Genomic DNA, 25,693 nt, shown 5'->3' with positions numbered 1-25,693 from the left:
GAGGGGTCCCCTTTCTCCACATTCTCTCCAACACATGTTGTTTACTGTTTTGTTGATTTTGGCCATTCTAATGGTGTAAGGTGGTTTCTCAATGTGGTTTTGATTTGAATCTCCCTGATGGTTAATGATGATGAGCATTTTTTCATGTGTCTGTTAGCCATTTGTATGTCTTTGGAGAAGTGTCTGTTCATGTCTTCTGCCCATTTTTTTGACGTGATTATCTGTTTTGTATGTGTTGAGTTTGAGGAGTTCTTTATAGATCTTGGATATGAGCCCTTTGTAGCGTCATTTGTGAATATCTTCTCCATGGGTTGCCTCTTTGTTTTGTTGACTGTTTCCTTTGCTGTCAGAAACTTTTGATCTTGATGAAGTCCCAAAAATTCATTTTCACTTTTGTTCCCTTTGCCTTTGGAGACATATCTTGAAAGAAGTTGCTGTGGCCGATGTCACAGAGGTTACTGCCTATGTTCTCCTCTAGGATTTTGATAGATTCCTGCTTCACTTTGAGGTCTTTTATCCATTTCGAGTTTATCTTTGCGTATGGTGCAAGAGAATGGTCAAGTTTCATTCTTCTACACATAGCTGTCCAGTTTCCCCAGCGCCATTTACTGAAGAGACTGTATGACAGAATAGTTCTATATCTTGATTCTGATACTTATTACAGGAACCTGTACAAGTGATAAAGTGGCACAGATCTATACACATGCATTGTACCAATGTCCATTTCCTGGCTTTGATTTTACGCTCTCTCTCTCTCTCTCTCTATATATATATATATATATACTTCTTTTCACATTATAGATGTAATCAAAGGAGGACACCAGGCTCAGCTGATAGAGCATACCACCACTGATCTCAGGGTGGTGAGCTGGAGTGCCAGGTTGGGAGTGAGTTTACTTTAAAAAAAAAAAAAAAGGTGTAAACGAAGGGGGGAAATGGACAAAGGGTACAAAGGACCGCTCTGTACAATTTTTTACAACTTCCTGGGAACCTAAAACTATTTCAAAATAAAAAGTTTAAAGAAGTGTTATCCTCTGATTTTCATACTTCTGAGAGTCTGTGGAGGCCAAGATAAACAAGGCTGTACTCATCTCGAGTCTAGCCCTGACAGAAGTGCAGCCATCTGGATGTTCCAGATTATCACAAAATATTTCTTGGGTTCTGACCTACCCAGGTTAGCACTTTAAACAGTCCCTCTCTCCTTTAATGATTGATTTAAACCCCTGGCCTCAGCTGCCTCTGTCTTTCATAACTCCCCTATACATTCCCCAACTGATCAATGTTGACCCGAGTAGGTAAGGACAACTCTATGACCCTACTCAGCAGGAAGAAGTTACAGAAGATGAGACCTTCCACCTTCAACAACCTTAAAGATTTAAGGGTCAAAATTGTTCAGGGGGGAAATGTGGAGGCCGAGAAAATTAAGGCCATCCCACCTCAGGTTTAGCTTTAGCATAAGTACAGCCATCTTAGAAGACCCCTGTGCCCAAGGGCTGAACTTTCCCCTACTTTACTTTAGTTCTAAGAAGACCCACCCTGCTTTAGTTCCAGAGACCCCCACCCTGCTTTAGTAACAGGAACCCATAAATACCCCTGCCTTAACTAAGCTCGGGGTCCAAGTCCCTACTCTGCTGTGCCGGGTATACTTGGACCCAAGCTTAAGCTTGTCAAATAAACCCTCGTGTGATTGCGTTGGTGATTGGCTCCTTGGTGGTCTCTCAGATGCGAAAACTTGGGCATAACAAGTCATTAATGTTACAATCCAAATTTTCGAAGTGCTCTGCCTTCTGGGGACAATGCTGGAATTGAATGCATTTTCCTGCTCCTTCGGAAGTTAGGTGTGGAATGGGATTTGATTTGGTCACTGAAATATATGCATAAAAGAGACACTCAGGAAGTGTAGAGACCACGCGAAATGCACCACATGTGGAGAGGAGAAAGGGAACCCCGTTCCTGAGGCTTTAAGCCCAAGGCAAGGCAGCAGGGCCTTTAGTGGGAAAAGAAAAACAAGGAGTAAAAATCATAAAAAGATACCGTTCACACGCTCTGCATAATTACCTCCTACTTCATGTCATTTGGCTCCTGTGTGGGCTCATGTTTGCCTACCCCTCTTTCAATGTCACCTTCTTCTGTTCTTCTCCATCCAGTCAGGATGTTTGACACACAGTTCTTTGAAACGGATCCCCTTCCTCCTCCTCCCACCCACTACAGTGGGCTCAATTATTCTTGGGCAGTTTACCCAGCTTTAGGCAATCTCCACTTCTCCCCATTACAATGAATCCACGGAGGTGCTATTCTCTTTCTAGCTAATAGGGAACAAACAACTAGTCCTCTCCTTCACAAGTTAAAAGAATATCAGCATTATTCAAATAACAGGGAGGGTCAGGCAGAAACAAGGCACTGAATTAATCATTCACTCAATGGAGCTGCTCCTCTGGCTTGCTTCTCAGGGGACTTAATGAGAAAAGGTCAGGTCCGGTAGACTAGTTCATGTAGGTTACTCCACTCTCTGTCTTCACTAATCTTCTAAAGGTTAACTTCTTTCATTGTAGACTCATAGAACTCATGAAAAACCCATAAAATCATGAAAAAAAAAATCCTTAATTATAACATTAACTGGCCCAAGGTTAGCGCTCCTATGATGCAAATCATCTCCACAACCAGAAGAAGCAGTGAGTCTGGGGCACAGGACTGATGGGAAACGAGAGTAAAACTGAGAAAGAGTGAGGTGGCCGGGTGGCTCAGATGGTTAAGGGTCTGCCTTCCATTCAGGTGAGTTCCGGGATTCAGCGTGTTTTCCTGCTCAGTGGAGAGCCTGCGTCTCCCTCTCCCTCTGCTGCTCCCCTGCTTGTGCTCTCTCTGTGTTTGTCTCTCTGTCAAATACATAAAAAGTAAAAATAAAAAGTTTTTTTTAAATTGAGAAATATTATGTCAATGTCCTAACTTTGGATTCTCAGTCTGAGTCTTTACACATCCCCTCCTTGTTCTAAGATACCCAGTTCTTTCTTGCTCTCAAGGGTGTTTACTTTTTCTACCTCAATTTCCAGTTCTTTTAGTGGGTAAAGTGAAGATACAGTTTGAATGAATAGGAGTGGGTAGATAGAGGGTGTTCAAAGGGTTATTGTGCTTGGTTATATAACTAGTTGCAAAAAAAGGTGCATTTTACTACCTTGTACTGTGCAAACAGCATACAATTATCCGTTTGCTTTAAAAGTTTTTTTTATTGTGTATTGTGAAGAACTTGTGGGCTACTTTGCAGCACAAGGATTTTTTTCATCTATGTTTTACTGACATAACATTTACATACCATAAAATTCATTAGTGTCAAAACCACAATGCAGTGATTTTTAGTAAATCTAGAATTGGGCAACCATTACCACAATCTGATTTTAGAACATTTCCATCCCTCCAAAACGATCCCTTGTTCCCCTTCGCATTCACTTCCCATCCCTACCCCTAGACCTGGCCACCAGTAAACTGCCTGCATAGATTTGTCTTTTCTAAAATGTTTCACAGAAATGAAATCATACAATATTTGCTCTTTTGCATCTGCCTTCACTTAGCTTAACGTTTCTGAGGTTCCTGTATGTTGTATCTTCTTTTTTCCAGTACCATTTTTTAATGACTTTATTTATTTGAGAGAGAGAGAGCGAGCGCACAAGTGGAGGGGGAGGGGCATAAGGAGAGGGAGCGCCTCCAGGAACTTGACCTCAGGTCGTTGGGATCAGGACCTGAGCCAAAGGCAGGCACTTAACTGACTGAGTAACCCAGGTGCCCCTATGTTGTATCCTCTATGAATATTTCATTCCATTTTATTGCTGAAAGGCATTTCATTGTATGGATATATCACCTTTCCTTTACCCATTCACCAGGTGCCCGACATTTGGATTGTTTCCACTTTTTGGGTGTTATGAATAATGTTGCTGGTGAATATTTCTACACAACCTGCCATATGGGCATGTTTTCAGTTTTCTTGGGTACATACCTAGGAAATGGAATTGTTGGGTCATACGGTACTTTTACATATAACTTTTTGAAAAACTAAAAACTTTTCCAAAGTGACTGCATCATTTCACATTCCCATCTGCCTAGTACGAGGGATCTGATTTCACTTTCTTCTTACCAGCACTTATCCTGGTCAGTCCTTTTTATTACAGCCATTGATGCGTGTGTGAAGAGTATTCTCACTGTGGTTCTGATTTGCCTTTCTCTGTCAGCTGTGTTTTGCATCTTCTCATGCTGTTCTTGACCATCGAAATATTTTCTTTGGTTGAAATATTTTCTTTTAGTTTCTGTTGAACTCTCTTTCCCATTTTAAAATGGATTATTAGTTTTATTGAGTTGTAAGCGTTCTTGATGTATTTTAAATACAAGTCCTTATGAGATACATGATTTACAAGTCTTTTCCACCTAGATACAATACTTTTTTTTGTTATAATATTTTAAGAGATGCAAACTTCAAAGTGAAGTTTCCATGAGGTACTCTTAGTAGGCCAACCATGATTCAACTTGTTTCACAATAATTATATAAGTACCTTGAATATTTGGAAAATGTAGATAAGCACAAAACAAGGTCGGTCCAGAGATAATCTTCGGTGACATCTTTTTGCTTTTATCTTTTTGGTTCTTTCTGTGGCATATACAGCATTTATTAAAAAATAAAAAATAAAAATGGGGCCATTTAAATAATAGTACCAACATTAGTCTCAATCATTCCGGGTCTTGGATGGGAAGCAAGACACAAAGACCTCTGTATGATTTTAAAATAACAGATTAATGTATTAAAATAACTCTTGGTTATGTCTCGTGTTAGTGATAGAGGACGAGGGTTGGGTCTTCTCTTCAGAGGAAGGTACCGGCTGGGTAATGGAATTAGTGCTAGAAAGGAGTGCTCCCCAAGGGGGTACCGTGGAAGGGCCCCTCTTAGAGCACGACGCGGGAGACTCTTCCCCAAACAATCCCCATTCCGCAGGGGGCCAGGGCGTTTTTGTCCCCCGAGGCCTGGCTGCCTCTTCCGGCGGTGCCGGTCGGTGGCCTCGCCTCTCACCGCCCACCCTGGTCCTGGACCTCCTGCGTCCCCGTCGCTTGGCGCAGGATTCAGAAGGGCCGCACGGAGGTGCCTCCAGCAGTCCTCCAGCTCCAAGCGCTCTTCGGCCGCTCCCCGGCAGCCGCACCCGCGTCCAGAGCAGCCTGTGCTCGGCCCGGGGTCGATCCAGAACCTCCTCGGCGAGGTGAGGGCACCTTCATTTCCTCCCACCCCATGATCTGCTCGACGTGAAACGGCCCGAGTTTTATTTTACTTGCTGCGGTAGCCTCTTTGTCCGCACCCAGGTTTCGGTGGAGGCCACCAGCCGGAACCGCACGGGTCACGGACGGAGCCTCCCGCCCGGGAACAAGGCCGGCCGCGCGGCCCAGGGCCCCCGCCGCGGCGCCTCGGCTCCGCGCCTCCCCGCAGGTCCGGCAGGCAGGGGTGGAGGCGCCGAGACGCCGGAACCACCCCCCGCCCCGGCCCGGAGGGAAGCGCCGTCACCCCGAGGTGGGCTCGCCGCAGGGGCGGGGGACAGCGCATCCGGGTGAGCGCGAGGCGCCCCCGCCTCCCCCGCGCAGCCGCACGGGCCGCCGCCGCTGCCGCCGCGGAGCACGCCAAGCGCTGCGAGCCCTGCGCCCGAGCGGCCTGCGCGGGCGGCCTTGCGGCCCCGGCTCGCCGCGTGAGGCGGCCCCGAGTGAGCAGCAGCGGCGACGACATGCGGGGCCGTCCGGAGTAGCGCGCCGAGCCCGCGAGGCCCGGCGCGGAGGCGGGGGCGGGCGCGGCGGAGGCGGGGCCCGCGCCGGGCCCGCCCGCCCGCCGGGGGAGCCGCCGGCAGTGGCCGAGGAGGCGGCGCGGCGGACGGCGGCCCGAGAGTAGCGCCCGCGCTGCGGCCCGCGGGACCGCGCCGCGACCGCCCGGGCCGGCCCCGAGGAGCGCCCGCCGCCGCCGCCGCCGCCGCGCGCGGAGCGAGGTGAGTGTCTGCCCGCGCCCGGGCCGTCCCGGAGTCGGGGCCGCTAGCGCGGGGCCGGGGGTGGAGGAGGAGGAGAAGGAGGAGGCCGGGCCGCGTCCGCGACTCCCGTCCTTTGTGGCCGGCGGTGCCGGGGCCGGGGCCGGGGCGCGGGCGCGCTTGGCGCGGGGTCCGAGTCGGGGACTCCAGGGCTGCCGGACACGCGGCGCCTCTGGCTGGTAACTGCGGCGAGCAGCGAGTTTCCGTCCTAGTTTGTCATTGAGTTAGAACCGTTTTTCTTTAGAAGACGGAAGTTTGTTTTATTGACCAGAAATCCAGCTAAATATGGCTTCTGGGTCCGGCCCAGCTTGTGGTACTTGGAGCGGCGGTGCCGGGCTGACCCTCGCCGGGCCGGCGCGACGGGGGAGGGGAGGACACACGGGCCGCCCGGGGCGGGGGCTTTCCGGCGCACTGCCCGCGCAGCGGACCGGGCCCTGGTTTAGCAAAGGTCTGTGGATGGAAGTAGTGGGCTTTAGGTAATGTGGCAGCTCTTCCTGGAAGAATGAATGAATGAAATGTCATTTACTCATACAGTCAACACAATGCCCATTTAAAGATTTGCCAGGAGTCGTGATGATGTGCATTGTCATTGCCTCTCTTACCTGATCACTCTGGCTAAATGAGGGTCCTCCCTCCTCCAGACTTATGACCTTGGCCTCATTTTCAAAGCCACTGAACTAACCAGCCCTTCAACCAAAAGCGCTTGGCATTTTCTGGCAAGCATGGACAATAGGCAAAGTAGTCTTTGGGATTGTATACTGTTCCTGGAGGGCAGAGAATCTTACTTTAATCACGCCTTTTGCTTCATACATTAATTTGTAATAATTCCTGTCAGGAACCCTGAGAAGGGGTGTGTGTATGGGGGCTGGGGCTCTAGTCCTCATTTCACAGGGGAAGAAGTTGAGGCCTTAAGAAGTTGTAACTTTACGGTCACAAGCTAAGCGGCAGAGCTGGGATTCAAACCTAGGCTTTTAATTCGATACTCTTTACATCGTATCTGTCTAGACCTGGATTGTCCATTGTGGTAGCTACTAACCACATAAGGCTATTTAAATTAATTAAAGTTAATTTAAAAATCATTTGGGGCGCCTGGGTGGCTCAGTGGGTTAAGTCTCTGCCTTCCGCTCAGGTCATTATCTCAGGGTCCTGGGATCCAGCTCCACTTTGGGCTCCCTGCTCAGCGGGAAGCCTCCCCCCCTCAACCCCCGCCAAGCCTGTCTCTCTGCCTACTTGTGACCTCTCTCTCTCTCTGTCAAATAAATAAATAAATAAATAAAATCTTTAAAGAAAAATCATTTGGCTCCTCAGTTGCACTAGCTGCTTGTCAAGTGTTCTGTAGCCAGATGTGGCTGGTGACTGCTATTGAACAGTGCTTATCAGGACCTTACATCCATTTATTTTATTACGAAAATAAGTATTTACTGAGTGCCATCTATGAAGCAGAGTTTTAAGTCTCGTGTGTACTGTGGTGAACAAGAGAAACAGAATGTCCTTGCCTTTTGGAGCTTGCTTTTTAATGACAGTTTGAGTGATGTTTCCATGGTACTTTAGAACCTTACTAATTGAAAGTGCGATCTGTGAACCAGCAGCAGGATCCTTGTCTTCTGGAAGTTTGGAAGAAATGCAGAATCTCAGGTCCCAAACCACATCAACCGAATGAGTGCCTGTTTAAGTGATTTATCAGATCACAGCTGATAGCTTACAGATCTGTTTCAGGTGATTTGTTCAGAACATCAGTGATCCCCAGGTTTAACAAATGTCATGATGGATTGTTTAGTAGGTCTTTTATCTTATTTATTTACTTGAGACAGAGCGTGCTTGTGAGCATGAGTGGGGTGAATGGCAGAGGTAGAAGCAGACTTCCCCCTGAGCAGGGAGCCCAATGTGGGGCTAGATCCCAGGACTCTGGGATCATGACCTGAGCAGAAGACAGATGCTTAACCATCTGAGCCACCCAGACACGGCTTCCCTTCGTAGGGCTTTTAAGAAGCAGGTTCGAAAACTCTTGGGACCACTCACCATTTGTGTAAATACATATCAAATCCCCAGCTCTTCCAATAGAATACAAGCTTCATGAGAGCAGATATTGTGTCTTACTTTTCTAGCCGTGTACCCCAAAGATTTCACGGTGCCTGGTAAGCGTTAGGCACTCAGTAAATGCTTGCTGAGTGTATGAATTGTCTTGCTAGGAAGTCAGAACCCGTTGTTAAACTCCAGCAATTGCAGTCAAGTTAGTTTTCATGGCCCTAGGTAAGAGCATGGGACCGGAGTCAAAAACAAAGCTCTCTGTAGTTTTTCAACTCCAAGCTCCGATTGCCATGGCCTGAGTTTTACTCTTGGCTCACTTGCATGTGCCCTATTTCTCTTTTTTTTAATAATATAATACTACATATTTAAATCTCAATCACCTGTTAATCCTGTATATAGGCATATATCTCTATATACATATGTATGTAAATACATTTTTTAAACCAAATTCCAGACTTATTTGGATTTCACCAGTTTTTCTAGCAGTACTCTTTATGTTCCAGAATCCAGTCCAAGGTACCACATTGCGTTTAGTAGTTATGTCTCCTTAGTCTTTGGTCTGTGGCAGTTTGTTGTTTTTTATAACTTTGGTTGTCTTGAGGAGTACTGTCCTGGTTCTCTGATGGGCAGCTTTCTGTAGACCAGATGGGATCATCCAGTTCTAGGAAAAGTCTCCTGTATTCAGGAAAATAAGGCTGTGAAAGGAATAACTCTTTTTGCTCTTGTTTATGTAATATATATACATCTATTATGCTTAGTAACAACATACAACTTAGTACTTCTTTTCAGTAACATATTTCTTGGGATGCAGTTTCTTATTTGTTGAGATTCAGAAGAGTATTATAGCATTGCAGTTGTGATCCACTATTTTAAGATACACTGAGTTTTTATTTTTGTGATGGGTAAGAGCTGGGCTGAGGTGGAGGAACAAGGGAAAAGGAGATTGTCTGAAAGAGACAGTAGATTAGAGAGGGACCAAGGCAAATGGAGTGACAGATAATGGAGGAAGATGAGTGAGCAGCTGCACAGAAGAGAAGCAGGAATGAATACTTACTGTTTGCCCACTTATTCAGTTAATATTTATTGAATGCTTCTTGTGTGCCAGTCCCAGTACTAGTCAAGATATCCGAAAGTGGGGCAGCATTAAGCCAATAAACATGTAGATAAGTATATAATAATTACCACTTGTGATGAGTACTATAAAGAAAAAGTAAAGGATGTTGGAGAGAGTGTGGGTGGGGGAACTGCTGCTTTTGGTTGGCTGGGTTGGTGAGGAAGGCTTCTTTGAGTAAATGACATTTGAACTCCTCTCTGTAACTTTTGGGGACCTTCCATACTTACTCCACACTGTTTGTTCCATAGTTCTCTTATTTCACAGCACGCACACACACACATGCCTCGTTCTCCATAGGAACTGTGCTTATTTCAGCTTTGTGTCTTTATATATGATTTCTTCCCAAGGTGCCCCTCTTTCTTCTGCTTGTTGAAGTACTACCTCTTGTTCAAGGATTTGCTCGAATCCCGTCTCTTTTATTAAGTTTTCCACTGTTGATCTATGCCTCTGTTTGTCATTCTGCTTAAGTGAATATGGTGTTTGAGGGTAGGAATAATATTTTATGTTTATATCTGTGTGTCTTCACTTAGTCCCGCACAAAGCCAGGATTAATAAAGGGTTGTCAGTGGGGCGCCTGGGTGGCTCAGTGGGTTAAGCCGCTGCCTTCGGCTCAGGTCATGATCTCAGGGTCCTGGGATCGAGTCCCGAGTCGGGCTCTCTGCTCAGCGGGGAGCCTGCTTCCCTCTCTCTCTCTCTGCCTGCCTCTCCGTCTACTTGTGATTTCTCTCTGTCAAATAAATAAATAAAATCTTAAAAAAAAAATAAAGGGTTGTCAAGTGTTAATATTTGGGTGATAAACCTTAGAGCAGTGAGTGAAGGTCTAGTTTTTGTTTTTGTTTTTTTAATTTAAAGATTTTATTTATTTATTTGTCAGAGAGGGAGAAAGAACACACAACCAGGGGAGCTGCAGGCAGGGGGAGAAGTAGGTTCCCCACTGAGTAGGGAGCCCAATGAGGCACTTGATCCCAGGACTCTGGGATCATTACCTGAGCTGAAGACAGGTGCTTCACCAACTGAGCCACCCTGGCATCCCCAATTTTTTAAAATTAAACTTTTTGTGCCATAATTGTAGATCCATATGCAGTTAAAAAAATTCAGAAAGATCCTATTTACCCTTTACCAGTTGCTCCCAGTGGTATCATTTTGTAAAACTATAGTACAATATCAGCCCCATGACAGTATCACTGATTGAGTCAAGATACAGAACATTTCCTTTACAAGGTTTCAGCATGTTGTTCTGTAGGCACACCCACTTGCTTCCTATTGCTACCTGCTCCTTAAGCCCTGACAATCACTCATCTGTTCTCCATTTCTGTGATTATGTCATTTCAAAAATGTTTTGTAAATGGAATCATACAGTAAGTACCTTTTGGAATTGGCTTTTTATCACTCAGCATAATTGTCTAGAGTTTCATCCCGGTTGTTGTGTGTATTGATAGTTGATTCTTCTGTCTTGCTGAGTAGTACTTCACAGTATGAATGTACTTTTATGGTTCTTTCAACCATTTATCTTTTGAAGGACAGCTGGTTGTTTCTGGTTTTTGCTGTTCCCGCACCCTTTGTTGAAAAGGCAACATCTTTCCTCTGTTGAATTGGTTGTATCTTTGTAAAAAATCAGTTGGGTGTATTTGTGAGTCTATTCCTGGGTTCTCTCTTCTGTTCCATTGATCTGTGTGTCCCTCCACCACTATCACACAGTCTTGGTTATGGTGCTGTATAATAAGTTGTAAGTTGGTGTAGACTGATTTCCTCCCACATCTTTTTCAGAATTGTTTTAACTACTTTTGTTTCTTTGCCTATCCATATAATTTGTAGAGTAATCTTGTCTGTATTTACAAAAAAATCTTGCTGGGATTTTGATAGGGATTGTAGTAGACCTGTTTATCATCTGGGAAGGATTGCCATTTTACTATATTGTGTCTTCCAATCTATAAACATGGTATGTCTTTCCATTTGAATCTTCATAGCATTGTGTTTTATCATATAAGTCTGCTTTATTAAATTTTTGGATTTGTTATGTTAGGTTTACATTTTTATTTCAAACAGTTGAAAATGATACTGTATTTTAAATTTTGGTGCCCTTGGGTTGATAGCTAATATAGAGAAAGATTAACTTTCTCGGGTCGATCTTGGATTCTGCAATCTTGCTGAACCCATTGATTCTAGGAGTTTTTCTGTAGATTCCTTGTGATTTTCTAAATAGATAACTATGTCATGTGTACATAGTGGCAGTTGTATTTCTTTTCAGGTTTTTGATTTCCTCTTCTTGCCTTCTTGCACTGCCTAAAACTTCCAGTACTATGTTGGATAAGGATAGTGAAGAGGACATCTTTGCTTTGTTCCTGCTCTTAGGGGAGAGTATTTAGTTTTTCACTATGTTTTGGGCCATTCTCAGCTTATCTGTAGTGGTACTATTGGCTATAAATGCCTGGGACCACTCATTTGGTGAGCCACCGCAGACATTTCCCCTTTGGGAGCCAGAGTTGAGGCTGGACTGGCCCTTGTGGTTCTCTTGATTGCAAGACACACCTCAGCAACAGCCACTGGTGAATGGTGGAAAAGATAAGATTTATTACACATAGGTCCTGTGGTACCCCATAAGTCTGGGGCCACCCAGTGAGGTTGCAGATAGAGCATGCAGACCTGGGGTTCTGCTTTTAATGGGGTAGAGGGTAAGGTGTCTAGGGTTTTGCAGGTTCACTCTTGATTGATGAATTTAAAACATAGGAGTGAAAATTAGGGATGGGAAGGGAAAGAAAGCTGCCCATTGGTTAGTTTTGAAGTCGATTAGCACTTACTAAAAAAAGGGTTTCATGGGTGGGGCAGCCTGGCTCTTTATCTAATTGTGTAGTTGGCATTGTGTTTATTCAAGATGCATGTTTTTCAGGTGTGTGCCTGGACAATCAAAAGCTTAATGTCAAGCATTTATACTATTGAAAAAGCTAATTACCAGGCACCTACACTACATACTATTAAGTGTAGTGTTAACTGTAGGTTTTTTGGTAGATATGGTATCTAAAGTTGAGGAAGTTGCCCACTATTCCTGTCTTTGAGTTTTTATCATGAGTGGGTGTTGAATTTTTGCCAAGTGCTTTTTGTGCATTAATACAGTATGTGATTTTCCTTCTTAAGCATAAGAATGCAGTGGATTATTTTGATTGATTTTTGAGTTGAACCAACATTGCATCCCTGGAATAAACCTCACTTGGTCATGGTTTATAATTCTTTTTTTTTTTTAATTTTTTAAATATTTTAAAAAAGATTTTTTTAAAAGATTTTTTCTTTATTTATCTGACAGAGATCACAAGTAGGCAGAGAGGCAGGCAGAGAGAGAGGAGGAAGCAGGCTCCCTGCAGAGCAGAGAGCCCGATGTGGGGCTCGATCCCAGGACCCTGGGATCATGACCTGAGCCGAAGGCAGAGGCTTAACCCACTGAGCCACCCAGGTGCCCCTAAAAAGATTTTTATTTATTTATTTGACAGAGATCACAAGTAGGCAGAGAGGCAGGCAGAAAGAGAGGAAGGGAAGCAGGCTTCCCTGGTGAGCAGAGAGCCCGATGCAGGGCTTGATCCCAGGACCCTGCGATCATGACCTGTGCGAAAGGCAGAGGCTTTAACCCACTGAGCCACCCAGGTGCCCCAAGGTCATGGTGTATAATTCTATATATTGCTGAATTCTTTTTACTAATATTTTGTTAAGGATTTTTTGCATTAAATTCATGAGGGCATTTAGCACTATACATTTCCATTTCCACATTGTTTCACTGAATTTGTCCCACAAATAGTGATACATTATTATTCTTTTTAATTTGGTTCCCCCCCCCTTTTTTAATTCCTCTTGAGATTTCTTTCACCTGTGGTTATTTAGAAGTGTGTTGTTTAGTTTCCAGGTGTTTGGAGATATATTACTATCTTTCTGTTGATTTCTAGTTTAATGCCATTGTGATTGGAGAACACACTGAATGATGTTGTGATTTCAGTTTTAAATTTGTTGAGGCTCATTTTATGACTCAAAATATGGTCTGCCTTGCTGTATGTTCTGTGGCTATTTGAATAAAGTATGTTTTCTACTATTCTTGAGTGTTGTGTTGTGTTGTTGACTTTTCTATACCCTGGTTGGTTTTCTGGCTAGATAGTCTGTCAGCTTTTGGGAGAAGGGTGTTGAAGACTCTAACTGTATTTGTATATTTTGCACCTCTCTGGTACATACATATCTAGGGTTGCTTTGTTTTCTTGGTGGATTGACCCTTTCTATCATTACATGATGTTGTTCTTTGTCTCCAGTGATTTTCTTTGCTCTGAATGCTATTTTATCTGATAATAATACTACCACTACTTTTATTTTTCTTTGATTGCTTTTCTCTGTTTGGGATATATATCTTTTTCTATCCTTTTACTTTTAGCCCATATGTTTGGTTATATTTGAAGTAAGTTCTTTGTAGACAACATACTGTTTGGTCATGTCTTTTTAAAAAAGTTTTTAAAGATTTTATTTATTAGAGCATGTGCGTGTGCAAACACACATGAGCAGGGGGAGGGGCAGAGGGAAATGGAGAAGCAGACTCCCTACTAAACAGGGAGCCCAACTAGGGACTCCATTCTTGGACCCTGGAATCATGACCTGAGCCGAAGGCAGACTCTTGATTGAGCCATCCAGGTGCCCAGGTCATGTCTTTCAATCCATTCTGCCAATTTCTGTCTTTTCATTGACACTTTAGGCCATTTACATTTAATGTAATTATTTTTCTGTTAGGACTTAAGTCAGTCATTTTTTTTTGTTTTTTGTTTGTGCCTTCTGTTTTTTGTTTTTCTGGGCATTTTTTTCCTTGGCTTATTGTGAATTGCTTGAACATTTTTTTGAAAATCTGTTTTGAATAGTTTTTGAGCATATTTTTTTATGTTTTTTTTAGTTTAAAAAATTTAAGGGTTTTTGATATTATATCATATACATACACAATTTACTGTGTACTGGTGTCATCATTTTACCTGTTTAAGTGAAGTATAGGAACTTTACTTCCTTTTACATCCCTTTACCCTCCCCAATTTTAATAAAATTGTAAATATTTCTTCTGCATACAATTAGAAGTACATTAGTGTTATAGATTTTGCCTATACAAACATAAATGAGAAAACTCAAAGGGAGGAGGAAAGTCTGTTTACCTTTATTTTTGCTTACTGGGTTTTCTCTTAATTTCTTAAGATTCATTATTTTGTCATTTCATTTTAAAAAGTTTGGCCAGGGGCGCCTGGGTGGCTCAGTGGGTTAAGCCGCTCGGGTCATGATCTCGGGGTCCTGGGATCGAGTCCCGCATCGGGCTTTCTGCTCAGCGGGGAGCCTGCTTCCCTCTCTCTCTCTGCCTGCCTCTCTGTCTACTGTGATCTCTGTCAAATAAACAAATAAAATCTAAAAAAAAAAAAAAAAAGTTTGGCCATTCTTTAGGGTAAGTCTGCCAGTGACAAATTCTTAGTTTTTCTTCATTTGAGAATGTCTTGATTTCTTCTTCATTCCTGAATACTTTCTCTGGCCATAGCATTCTGTCTTGTTTTTTCTTTCAGCACTTGAAAAATATGTTGCCACTTCTTTTGGCCTCTGTCGTTTCTGATGCGAAATTTATTGTCATTCACTTATCCCTCTGTGGTTAGGGGGTCACTGTTGTCAGGATTTTTTTTTTTTTTAAGATTTTATTTATTTATTTGACATACTTTCTCTGGCCATAGCATTCTGTCGTGTTTTTTCTTTCAGCACTTGAAAAATATGTTGCCACTTCTTTTGGCCTCTGTCGTTTCTGATGCGAAATTTATTGTCATTCACTTATCCCTCTGTGGTTAGGGGGTCACTGTTGTCAGGATTTTTTTTTTTTTAAGATTTTATTTATTTATTTGACAGAGAGAGATGACAAGTAGATGGAGAGGCAGGCAGAGAGAGAGAGAGAGAGAGAGAGAGAGAAGCAGGCTCCCTGCCGAGCAGAGAGCCCGATGCGGGACTGACCCCAGGACCCTGAGATCATGACCTGAGCTGAAGGCAGCAGCTTAACCCACTGAGCCACCCAGGAGCCCAGGATTTTTTTTTTTTAACTTTAGTTTTCAGAAGTTTAATTATGATTCATCTTGGTGTGGATCTCTTTCAGTTTATCCTTTTTGGGATTCACTCAATTTCCTGAATCTGTAGGTTTATGTCTTTTTCCAGATGTTGGAAAATTTCCACCATTATTTGAGTACATTTTCAGCCCAGACCTCTCTCTTTCTCCTCTCTTTTCAAGACTGATGACTTGAATGGTAAATTTTTATTATGGTCCCACAGGTCTGTTTATTTTTCTTTATTTTCTCTGGTCAGATTAATTTCTGTTTTTCAATCTTCTAGTTTAATTTCTCTGTTCCTTCCATTCTGCTTTTGAGCCCATCCCCTTATCTTCTGTTTCTTTTCTAAGGTTATTTATTTTTAATTTGTTTCAAACATATTTGAAATTGTCAAAGCATTTCTGCCATAGCTGCGTTACAATCATTAGCAGATATTTCTGACAAATCTGTGATTATGGTTTTGGTGTCCACGATTGTCTTTTTCATTGAATTTGAGTTTATCCTGTTTTGGTGTGATGGGTGGTGTTTTGTTGTTGTTGTTGTTGTTATTGTTTTAATTAAAACCTGGAAATTTTCATAGTCCATGAAATTTTGGATCTTAGTTAAACCTCTGTTTTAGCTGGCTTTTTTGGGACACCACTCCAGTAGGGGAAAGAGACAGACAATATGTGGTACTCCACTGTTACTGCTTAGAAGAATTAGGTTTGCAGGCTCCCCACTTGGCCTTTCTTCACCCAGAAGTGGAGTGTTTTGTTTGCCAGGTGAGGATAGAGATCCAGGGTTTCTGGGGTGATAGTGTGGAAAGGTGCCTTGATTCCAGCTGACATGGGTGAAAGGCTGGGCTCCCTATTCGGCCATCACAGCATCACCCTAATGTTACAGCTTGGTGAGAATACGGAAGGCTAAGCTTACCCACCTGGCCTAGGTGGGATTAAGGTTTTTCCTGTGGTGTTTGTCTGAAGTAGAATGGTTTTGTTTTTTTTTTTTCTGTAAGAGTTTCCTGTCTTGCTAGGATGTTCCATTTCTAGTCCTTTGGTTAGAAGGAACAGGCTTTTGTTGGGGCTTTTTTTGTCTGCGCCTTTTGGCATTTCCAGGTTGCCAGCTTATTCGGGTCCAAGTCTGGGATATATAAGGCAAAAATAAAACCCAGAAAACTCACCATTGTGTTGTTCCTCAGGTCCTGAGGTCCCTAGCCAGCCTACCTTCTTCTCTGCACACTTAATAGTCTTATGTTTGTTTTATATGTAATATTCAGAATTTTTAATCATACTTAATGGGAGGAATAGGGAAAAGTACATCTACTTCATCATCCCAGAAGCAAACAGCCCTAAAGGATCAGTTTTTAACATTTTCCCTTGGTCGTGGGCTGATTCTTTTCCAACATGTAAAAAATGATTTATATGTTAAGTGAAATAAAAAACTTCTGATATGTAACTACCAAACTTTTTAAATCATTAGATTTTGTAGATTTAAAATTTCTGTTAGATTGCTGTGAGTTTATAAATGCTTTCTTTTAATCTCTGCACATCCCTTTTCATGGAGTAGGCACAAGCGATTTGTTCTCCAGGGACTACACTTAGATTAGCACTGCCTTTGGTATACTACTTGATTCTTTCTGAAGTTATAAATCAGTGATTAGCAGTTCAGCTTAGGTCTGCTCTACTGTTTTCCTTGTATTTTTGTAGGTATGTTCTCAGTGTGAAACCTTTTTAGTCCTTAAGGAGAAGGAATGCTTGGGATTGTTCAGGGTAGTTATAGTAATGGTATTGAGTGTTGAGAGTGCATCTCTGGTTTTATGGAACCCATTTCTCCTTTAATTTTTAGAATTCTTCAAATTTGTTATGAAATAAGTTCTTGTAAATGCCTGTAAGAATCTTTTGCAGTCGTTGCAATTTATGACTTCTGAGGTTACACAGAGAACATATGATTGTTTTCGGTTCTGTAAAGATGTCTAAGTATAGGCTTCAGTATGTTTTTGTTGTTGTTGACAACCTCAGCTGCAGGACAGACACTAAGGGGTATGAGGCGAAGCCTTCTGGGGAGCCATGAGGTGATTTAAAGACCATTCCTCAGGGTAGGATGATTTTCAGTGTATTTTTGTGTCTTTGGTAGTTATGACTTCCTTCTCATTAAAAAAAAAGTTTATTTGAAATATCAGTTCAGTTATTAAAAGGAGAATTTATATTCCATTGGGAGACCCACATGTTCAGTTACTGAATTGCTCTTTGAAAACTACACATTGCGTTTTATAATTTATTGTTTTCCTTAGTTAAAATTTCTGGCAATGTTGTAACTCTCATTTTTCTATCCCTAGGAATAGTTGTGTTGTTAGTACAAAGTTTACTGTTATCCCCAAGTTCCTGTGCATTGCAGGGATTTCAGGAGGTCAGAGGGCAGCACTGTAGTGGTGAGGACTGGCTGCTTCATTCAGAGAGTGAAGTCCATCTATATTCTCAAGATTATAAAACTTAATGTTTATTTTTATTATTTTTTAAAGTATTTATTTATTTGAGAGAGAATGAGTGCTAGGAGGGGCAGAAGGGGAGGGAGACAGACAAGGAGACTCTACTGAGCACAGCTCAGTGCCCTTGAGATCATGACCTGAGCCAAAACCAAGAGTCAGATGCTTAACCGACTGAGCCACCCAGGTGCTTCACAGAACTTAATTATTTTAGGTGTTTTTGTGCAAAGAGAGCACTATCTATTATAATTAAACTGTGTAGGGATAATAGTCATGAGGGTTTCAACTTTTACTCAAATTAGAGACATAAGAGAACTAAAACACCTTTGCCACTGCCCATGGAAAATGGGGTTGGGATGGTCTTTGATCTTAAACTTGGGAGGAGATTGAGAAAGTAGAGGGAAGAACAGGATAGCTAATTGTAGACTAACAGTCTTTGAACAGGGCTGGAAATCCTTTGATGAGCAACCTCTGGGGAATTTTAGTGCATGAACTATAAGGATGCCCCTGGAGAGAAAGGAGCTTTGTGATGGAAGCTTTTGACTGGAAATGCCCTTGAGGAGGGAGGGTGTAATACTGGTAACTTAAGCTGGTGCTTATCAACTGGTGGTGTGTGCTCTTGCCTCAGAAGGGAAAGTTTGAAGAACATTAGGGGAAGAGTGATTTGGTTTAGAAAGACTGGGATGTAGGCTATTGCTAATTGGAGATGGGGCACTGAAACACAATGTGTATAGCACTGACCTGTGTCAAGTGCTATTCTAAGGCTTCTGCTTATATTAGTCTCTTAATTCTTTGTAACAGTCCTTGGAGGTAAATACTTTTATCATTATCCCCATTGTACAGATGAAGTAACTGTAGCACAGAGATTAAAGTGGCGTATCTGGGCTCTGCATCTGTCTTGGTTCCTGTATGTTTAGCATGGCAGTCTGGGTCCAGAGCTTTTGGTCATAACCACCAGACTACTGCCTTGTTAGAATAGGGTGGACAAGATTGATAGGGATTTTGAATACCAAGCAGAAGAGTGTGGATATTATTTGAAAGGCAGCCATTGAAGGATTTTGATGGGAGTATTGGTCGACATCAGAATTAAGCTTTAATGTACACATTTTAAAAGATTAGAGGTAGGAAATGAGGTTAATGCAATAGGTCAGTTGTGTAGGTTAAGAAAATATAGGTGCGTTTTTAGAGGTGGGAGCACTTGTTGTCAGTGTGTTAAGGAAAGAGAGGTCAGTCACTCCACCTGTAAGAGGATGCCACCATTACCAGCAACAGAAAAATAAACAGTTTGTTTGAGGATGGTTAATGAGTGTGTCTTGAAGCATGTCCAGTTGCAGGTATCAGAAAGGGACTACAGAAAGGTGGAGTTACCCTGCAAGCATCATAGTTGCAGGACTTGATCTTGGGAGAAGTAATGTCTGGAGGCACAGATGAGCATGGTCAGCTTTGGGGTGGTGAAAACAGTGGTAGAGAGGACTAAGAAATGAACCTGAGGGAATGCTTACAGTTAGGACTCTAGAGGAGGAAAGAGTCTTTAACATTCTTATTGAGCAAATATTTATTGAGCTCTACATGCTAGATAACTGTGAATACAAAATGACTAAAACAGACATGGTTTTGTACTGGCCATACACTCCAATCCGGTGGACAGAAATAGAAACAAGTAAATAGAGGAAATGACATTTTATTTTACTGTATTTTATTTTATTGGGAAATTACATTTTAGCTGAGACCCGGAGTTCAAAATATTTTTAATACAGAGAGTGGTAGCAAGGTTAAAAAGAATAGTGTGTGGAGAGACCTTGTAGCAGAAGAGAACTCATTCTGTTTAATGAACTGTGAGATCAATGTGGATGAAGGGCCATTGGTGCAAGGGAAAGAGGTTGAGCTGAAGAGAGAAAAATGGGCATGAGACAGATGTTGGGGAGAGATAATGCAGGACTGTAGTCTCAGTGCTCTTGAAAGGTTTTGAGCAGGAGAGAGCACGGTTTTGAATTTTAAGCAGATCCCTGTTGCTGCAATGTGGAGAATGGATTTGGTCAAGAGGATAAGATGACTAAAAGAGAGACATGGAAACCAGTTGGGAGAATTCAGGGGGCTGGGCTAAAATGGTGACAGTGGATCTGAGGCCTAGGGCAGCACTAGAGTTTCTTTGAGCAAGCTGCTCTGGCTCTCCCGGGCCTATCTCTTGGTGCCTCCCTTCCCCCCACCCCACTCCTCCCTTTATCATATCATGTATCAGGTTGACACTGTCAGTTTTTCTGGGTCTCTTCTGGACTGAATTCCTTGGGCAGGGTTAGGGAGCTTGTTTTACTGGTCTGTTAAGTACCAGTCCCCACCACTGAGAAGTGATCAATAAGTGTTGAGAAATTCAGTGTGCTTATTTTCAAAGGTGTAAGACTATGGTAAGGTTTCAGAGTGCGTCTTTCTTCTGTTGTTTTTCTTCCAGGGAGAAACTCTGAGATCTGGGTTGGCTGGTGGCAGCATTACAGGGAAACTGTGTGCTGACTGGGGCCTGTGTGTCATTCAGAGGTGTTTCTAGGTCTCTAACTGCAGGAAGGTGGGTGTGATTTCCATAGCGGGAGAATTGGAAGTGGGAAAAGTCCAGAAAGCCAAGGGAGACCTTATGAAGAATGGTAGGTACTGATACTAGTTCTGCTGAGCAGGCAGGAGTGTGAAAGATTTCTTCCTCTTTCTTGCTGTCTCTGCTCGCTACAGTTTTAACAGAGGTAGGAGCAGAAATCACATCATTTGTGCTAAGTGGGAACAGTGAGTGTGAACCATTCCTTGAAGGAAGTATTGTGAGGAGAAAAGGGGAGAGTGCAGTTTGAATTGGGGTAGTTGAGGGACATGTTTTTTAGGACAGGAATGAGCAGAGCCTGTTCTTGGTAAGCGGGGGGGTGGGGGGGGTGGGGGGTGGGGGGGGTGGGGAGTGGCTGATGAGGCAGGGAAGTAGGATGCATGAGAGTCTGTTGGCCTGGGGCAGGGAAAGGGTAGTGTGGTGCATGGGAGAGGATAAATGCCCATTGAAAGAGGGGGTCCTAGGATTTTGCCATTTGGGTGTGATCATTTAGTGGTGGCAGAGGATCCTAGTTTACCAGAGAAGCCAGGAATCCTGATTTGTCAAGCAAAGTGTCCCAATTTGTAAATGTTGACAAGTCATTAAGAATATTTTAAGAATATTTTTTAAGAATATTTTAAGAATATTTTTTTTGTGGAGAGGGGAGAGACAAAATGCTCTTCTCTGGGCACAGTTCACTTGAAAGTTACCGCAGGAAAACGGACTAGTGAAGTCGGTTGGCGAGTGTGAAGGAGGAGGGGGGAATTATGCAACAAGGCTTCCAAGGCTGTGGAACGGGGTGCAGGTAAGTGTACAAGTGAGGAACATGATCCTTGGAAAGCAGGAAGCACTCTGAGAGAGGAGCGAAGGGAATGTGAGGTGAAAGTGAGGTCAGGGGACTTTGGTCCCAGGGGGTGAGCTGGTAGAGTCAGTGGCCAGGACTACAGTGAGCCGTCTCCAGGGGTGCATACAGGAAGGGAGCGGTGAGGGCAGTGCAGGGGAGGAATTTTCAGATAGCGGGAGGGCCTCGCCTGGCTACTTAGCATGGCTGTGCAGTTGATTCAGCCGGCCTTGTTTCAGAACTTTGTGATGTTAACGTCCTGCGTATTGAAGCAGGAAAAGTGGATGGTGGGACTTGTCTAGGGTGAGGGATTGAAAGGCTGAAGATGTCCAAAAGGTGACAGATTTTGTGTGTGTGTCAAAAAGGGCATAATCACAAAAGTTACATGACTTCTAGATTGGTGGCTAACTAAGCACGTGAAACTAGAAACCTGGTTAGATGGGACAGGACAGGACTTGGAAGCAGTTGGGGGAGAGCCAGTTTGGCAGGGTAGGGGAGGTCTAAGCAGCAGCTGGTCAGGAGATGGCGGTTGAGTGATGGTTTGCATATGGCTTTGGTTTTGGCTGAAGTGTCAGTTTACAGTGTTGATAAGCAGCTTGGTGTTGGGCCCTGAGACAGAACATAGAGCACCAGGATGGAGGCTGCTGAGGACGAAGTGGTTGAAGTTGCCTTGATCGCTGGAACAACAGGATTGAGGGAGGTAGGAGGTGGAGAGGAAGATGGTGGATTCAGTGCCAACATCAGCTCACTGAGGAAGTTGGATGGTCCCTTGAAGATCAGTCTCCTAATATAAGGGTACATCTTTTTTGGGGGGCAGAGGTGCTAAATTACGTAGCAAATTTGACTAATCTGCAATTTAGATTTAGCTATCGCAATATGCTGCTGTGTAATATGTGAAATACCCTATGAGAAATACCCTTCTGTATAACAAAAAGTAATATATACTTTTTGTATTTTATTTAAAATATAATAAATACTTTTTGTATTTTATTTAAAATATAATAAATATTTTATTATTTATAAAATAATATATAAAAAGATTTGGACTGAGCTGTTTTGATTAGGGCTGGCAAGGTGGCGCCTCCCAGGGATTCATTTTACTTAACACCCACAGGTGTGCTCGATTGCTGGTCCTGACCTGTTCTGTTCTCATTTACCAGCAACTCCCAGACTTGTGAGAAGTGGGATTGACTAACATGGTCATGCCATCACTTGGGAACCTTAAAGTGCTTGCAGTATCACTTTCTGAGTGGTCAGGGGCTTGAAAAAGGTCTTCAAATTTCTCTCAAACTTTCAGCAGTGCAAGACTACCAGTTTGTTTAATAACCCGCCCTTAAATCAGTGATAACAAGCTGCTGCCTGTATACTCGCCACCATCCAAACAAAAACTAAATTTAAAAAATAATAATAATGATGAGTTTACGGATGCTTTCTTCTCTAATGTCCATATATTTCTGTATAAAAATACTACTGAGAAACTAAGAAGAATGTAAAAATTTTCTTTGCATTATTAAATCTAATCGAACTTTTTCGTAATAGAAAAACAGTAATATGTTCGTGTGGTAAAATATCCTGACCATACCAAAAGGTATACAGTGGTATTCTTCCATCTTGGGGGTTTTTGTGGGTTTTTTTTGTTTGTTTGTTTGTTTGTTTTTATTTGAACATTATAAATGGAAGACACCTATATTTCTGGACCAGATGAGAGTTGACTCAAAATTTTTTTTGTGAATTAGAATATTACGAAGGGATATGATAATTAAGACAGAGGGGAAATAAACCCACCAATTGGATGTGATTTGCTAGTGGCATTTAAAAAAATAGTTAAATTTGGGATGCATTTTGAGAAATGGTAGAAAGTAGGGAATGTGTATTTTAGAGAGAGAAGATGTTATAGAGACTAGAGAAATGGGGGGGATTTGAAGAAAATTTAGGACACTGAGTGCTGGATGTAGAGGTTAGGGTAGATTATGTCAGAGCGGAGAGAAGTACAAAGTCACTTAACATGAGTTTATCTGAGTCCTGAACTGGGCTAAACTCCTTTTCTTCAGTGATGCAACATGGAAGCTAAAAACAGTAGCTTGATTCAGATTGGGGGGAATGTGGAATTAGGTAGTTAAATCAAAGCAGACTGGGATTTAGTGATTTAGACTTGGATAGTAAAAACAGAATTTTTGGAAAATGTTGACTTTAAACCTGAACCAGACCCGTTGGATAACTTTTATACTGTTCTGTTACTTCTGAATAGTTTCTGCTCTTACTTGCTATTGAGCTGTAACAGAGTTTACCTTCCATAGGCCAAAGTGTGCCGACCTAGGGAAAAGAATTTCCACCAGAGAGAGTGAGAGGGGGAAGGCCTCCCCCTTTGTGTTCTTATATAGATGTCACCAGTGAACCTGAGGTTATGCTTTTTATCATGTAAGTCTTTAAAAGAGGTCTCATAAAACTCCTTGCCCTGTCATTTCACTAGGCAGGAAGTGTCACTGGGCAAGTAGTTGGGCTCCCTCCTTCCCATGTAACTGAACCTCTCCAACGATGGTTGAGACCCGATCTCTGGGGCAGTCCTTCCTATCCCTGCACTGGAAAAACTGCCCCATTGCTTCACAACTTAGCCTTCTGGCCTCCCCCATACTTTCAGAAACACTTTTCTAAGACTTCCTTTTTTATCCTTACAGAGTCCCAGTTCTACTCTTCTTGAGTCTCAGCACAGTACCTTTGTGCTGTATTCCAATAACTGATCTTAGTTGGCCTCTCAGTTGGGTTCTTTAGCTGCAAGCAGTAGAATTCAGCTCTACCTTACTTAAGCAAGAGGTAAACTATTGGAAAGGAATTAGAAACTGAACTGACAGGACTACTAGAGAACCCAGGTTGGGGGACTGGGAAACAAAATTACAGGAATGATCTCCCCTGGGATGTCACCACTGGGGTGATGAACTCCACTTGTTTCTTTCATCTTTGCAAGTAACTTGCTCAAGATTTCAGACCCATGGGTGCCTGGGTGGCTCAGTGGTTGAAGTCTCTGCCTTCGGCTCAGGTCATGATCTCAGGGTCCTGGGGTCAAGTCCCGCATCGGGCTCTCTGCTCAGCGAGGAGCCTGCTTCCTCCTCTCTCTCTCTGCCTGCCTCTCTGCCTACTTGTGATCTCTCTCTCTCTGTCAAATTAAAAAAACAAAAACAAAACAAAACAAAACAAAAAAACTCTTAAAAAAAAAAAAGATTTCAGACCCTTGGAGAGCACATCTGATTGGCTGAGCCTAGGTCTTTCTCAGTGGTGAAGGGAGAGATTTAGTTGTAGGAACTGCCTGGAGTCCTCGCGGTCTCCATAGTGGAAGGTTAGATGGATGGGTTTGCATGTCAGCAAGATTGTACAAGACCAGGGAGATGTAATTCCTCAAAAGGAAATTAGGAAGGGGAAGCAGATGGATGCTGGACATCTAAAAAGAAATCTCTTCTACAGGCCCATTTTGGTATTTGAAAAAAAAAATTATTTTTTTTTCATGTCATAGTAGTTTACTTGTATGAGACAAATAATAGCAGGAATATATTTATTACTATGCTAGATACGATTTATACTCTGCCTAATCCCAGCCCTTTACATACTGCTCTTTTAATAGTCACGATAATCTTGTGGTATGGGTAATCACTTGTGTGAACTTGATACAGGTGTCAGAACCAGCTGCAAACCCAGGTAGTCTGGTGCTGCATTGCCTCTATGCTAATTAAAAAATTACCATGAATTAGTTAATACTTTTTTTTAAAAGATTTTATTCATTTGAGAGAGAGAATAAATGAGATAGGAGAGGCAGAGGGAGAGAGAGAAGTGGGCTCCCTCTTCAGCAGGGAGCCTGATGTGGGGCTATATCTCAGGACCCTGAGATCATGACCTGAGTCTAAGGCAGATGCTTAACCCACTGAGCCACTCGGGAGCCCCAAATTAGTTAATACTTTTAATTGGATTTGGATTTTATTTATTCTAGCGTACCTGTACATACTTTTAAACAGTTTGAAAACATGTTTCTCTGTTTAATGTACACGAGCTTGTTATATAATTTACTCAAAGATTTAGGCAGTTCTTCAACTTCCCCAGGCTCTTTGGGCTGTAGATTAGGAATCATGGGTAGTTCTTTCCCAACCATGTCTCCTATTCTTCCCTTCTGTGTGGCAATCAATTTTGGACCCAAAATAATCTAAGACAATCATGGAAATCCTATTCCTTTGCTAGGGATTGATTAAGAAATAGGGATGTTACCATTTCAGGCTGAAGAAAGTTTGCAGAAGCTTCTAAGAAAGACTTTTTACCTTGACTTTTGCATGGGAAGAGGCCACCTCTCTGTGGTAGACATTGCCATATGTGGAAATGAGCTCTGAGCTGCTGCTATAGCAATCTTATTATCAAACCTAACGAGGAAACTAGCTCAAGAAGATGGCAGAACTGAGAGAACTGTAGAGGGTTGGAGCTAAAGCTGCTTGGTTAAGCCCACCCTGAATTTCATCCTACCCATGGCCTACCAGTTACATCTTTACATTTAAGCAGTTTGAGGTGTGATTACTGTTCACTTAACAGCAAATGGTGTCCCAACT

General features: G+C 42.7%; 2 protein-coding genes across 5 annotated transcripts in view; one reads left to right on the top strand and one right to left on the bottom strand.

The window, feature by feature from the left end:
* Positions 1–533: 533 nt before the first annotated feature.
* LOC309848050 (uncharacterized protein) lies at positions 534–25,248 on the bottom strand (the record flags this gene model as incomplete). Its single annotated transcript, XM_082699049.1, has 4 exons — positions 534–2,859; positions 4,124–6,243; positions 6,353–6,529; positions 25,095–25,248. The coding sequence occupies 3 exons, from the start codon at positions 25,246–25,248 to the stop codon at positions 5,297–5,299; spliced, it is 1,278 nt and encodes a 425-aa protein (XP_082555175.1). The 3' UTR covers positions 534–2,859; positions 4,124–5,296.
* GALNT1 (polypeptide N-acetylgalactosaminyltransferase 1) overlaps positions 5,088–25,693 on the top strand; it is a 124,252-nt gene continuing 103,646 nt past the window's right edge. Inside the window, exon 1 of one of the 4 annotated variants that reach the window (XM_082699527.1) lies at positions 5,088–5,231. The gene's annotated coding sequence lies outside the window, so the exon portion shown is untranslated. Of the gene's footprint in view, positions 5,232–5,859; positions 6,000–25,693 lie in introns of those variants that run through there. The other 3 variants (XM_082699529.1, XM_082699526.1, XM_082699528.1) reach the window with 3 other exon arrangements.

This window comes from Mustela nivalis, assembly GCF_964662115.1.
Source record: "Mustela nivalis genome assembly, chromosome: 14".
Taxonomy (NCBI): domain Eukaryota; kingdom Metazoa; phylum Chordata; class Mammalia; order Carnivora; family Mustelidae; genus Mustela; species Mustela nivalis.
The sequence above is the reverse complement of the archived record's forward strand: the minus strand, read 5'-3'. Positions and strand labels throughout refer to the sequence as shown.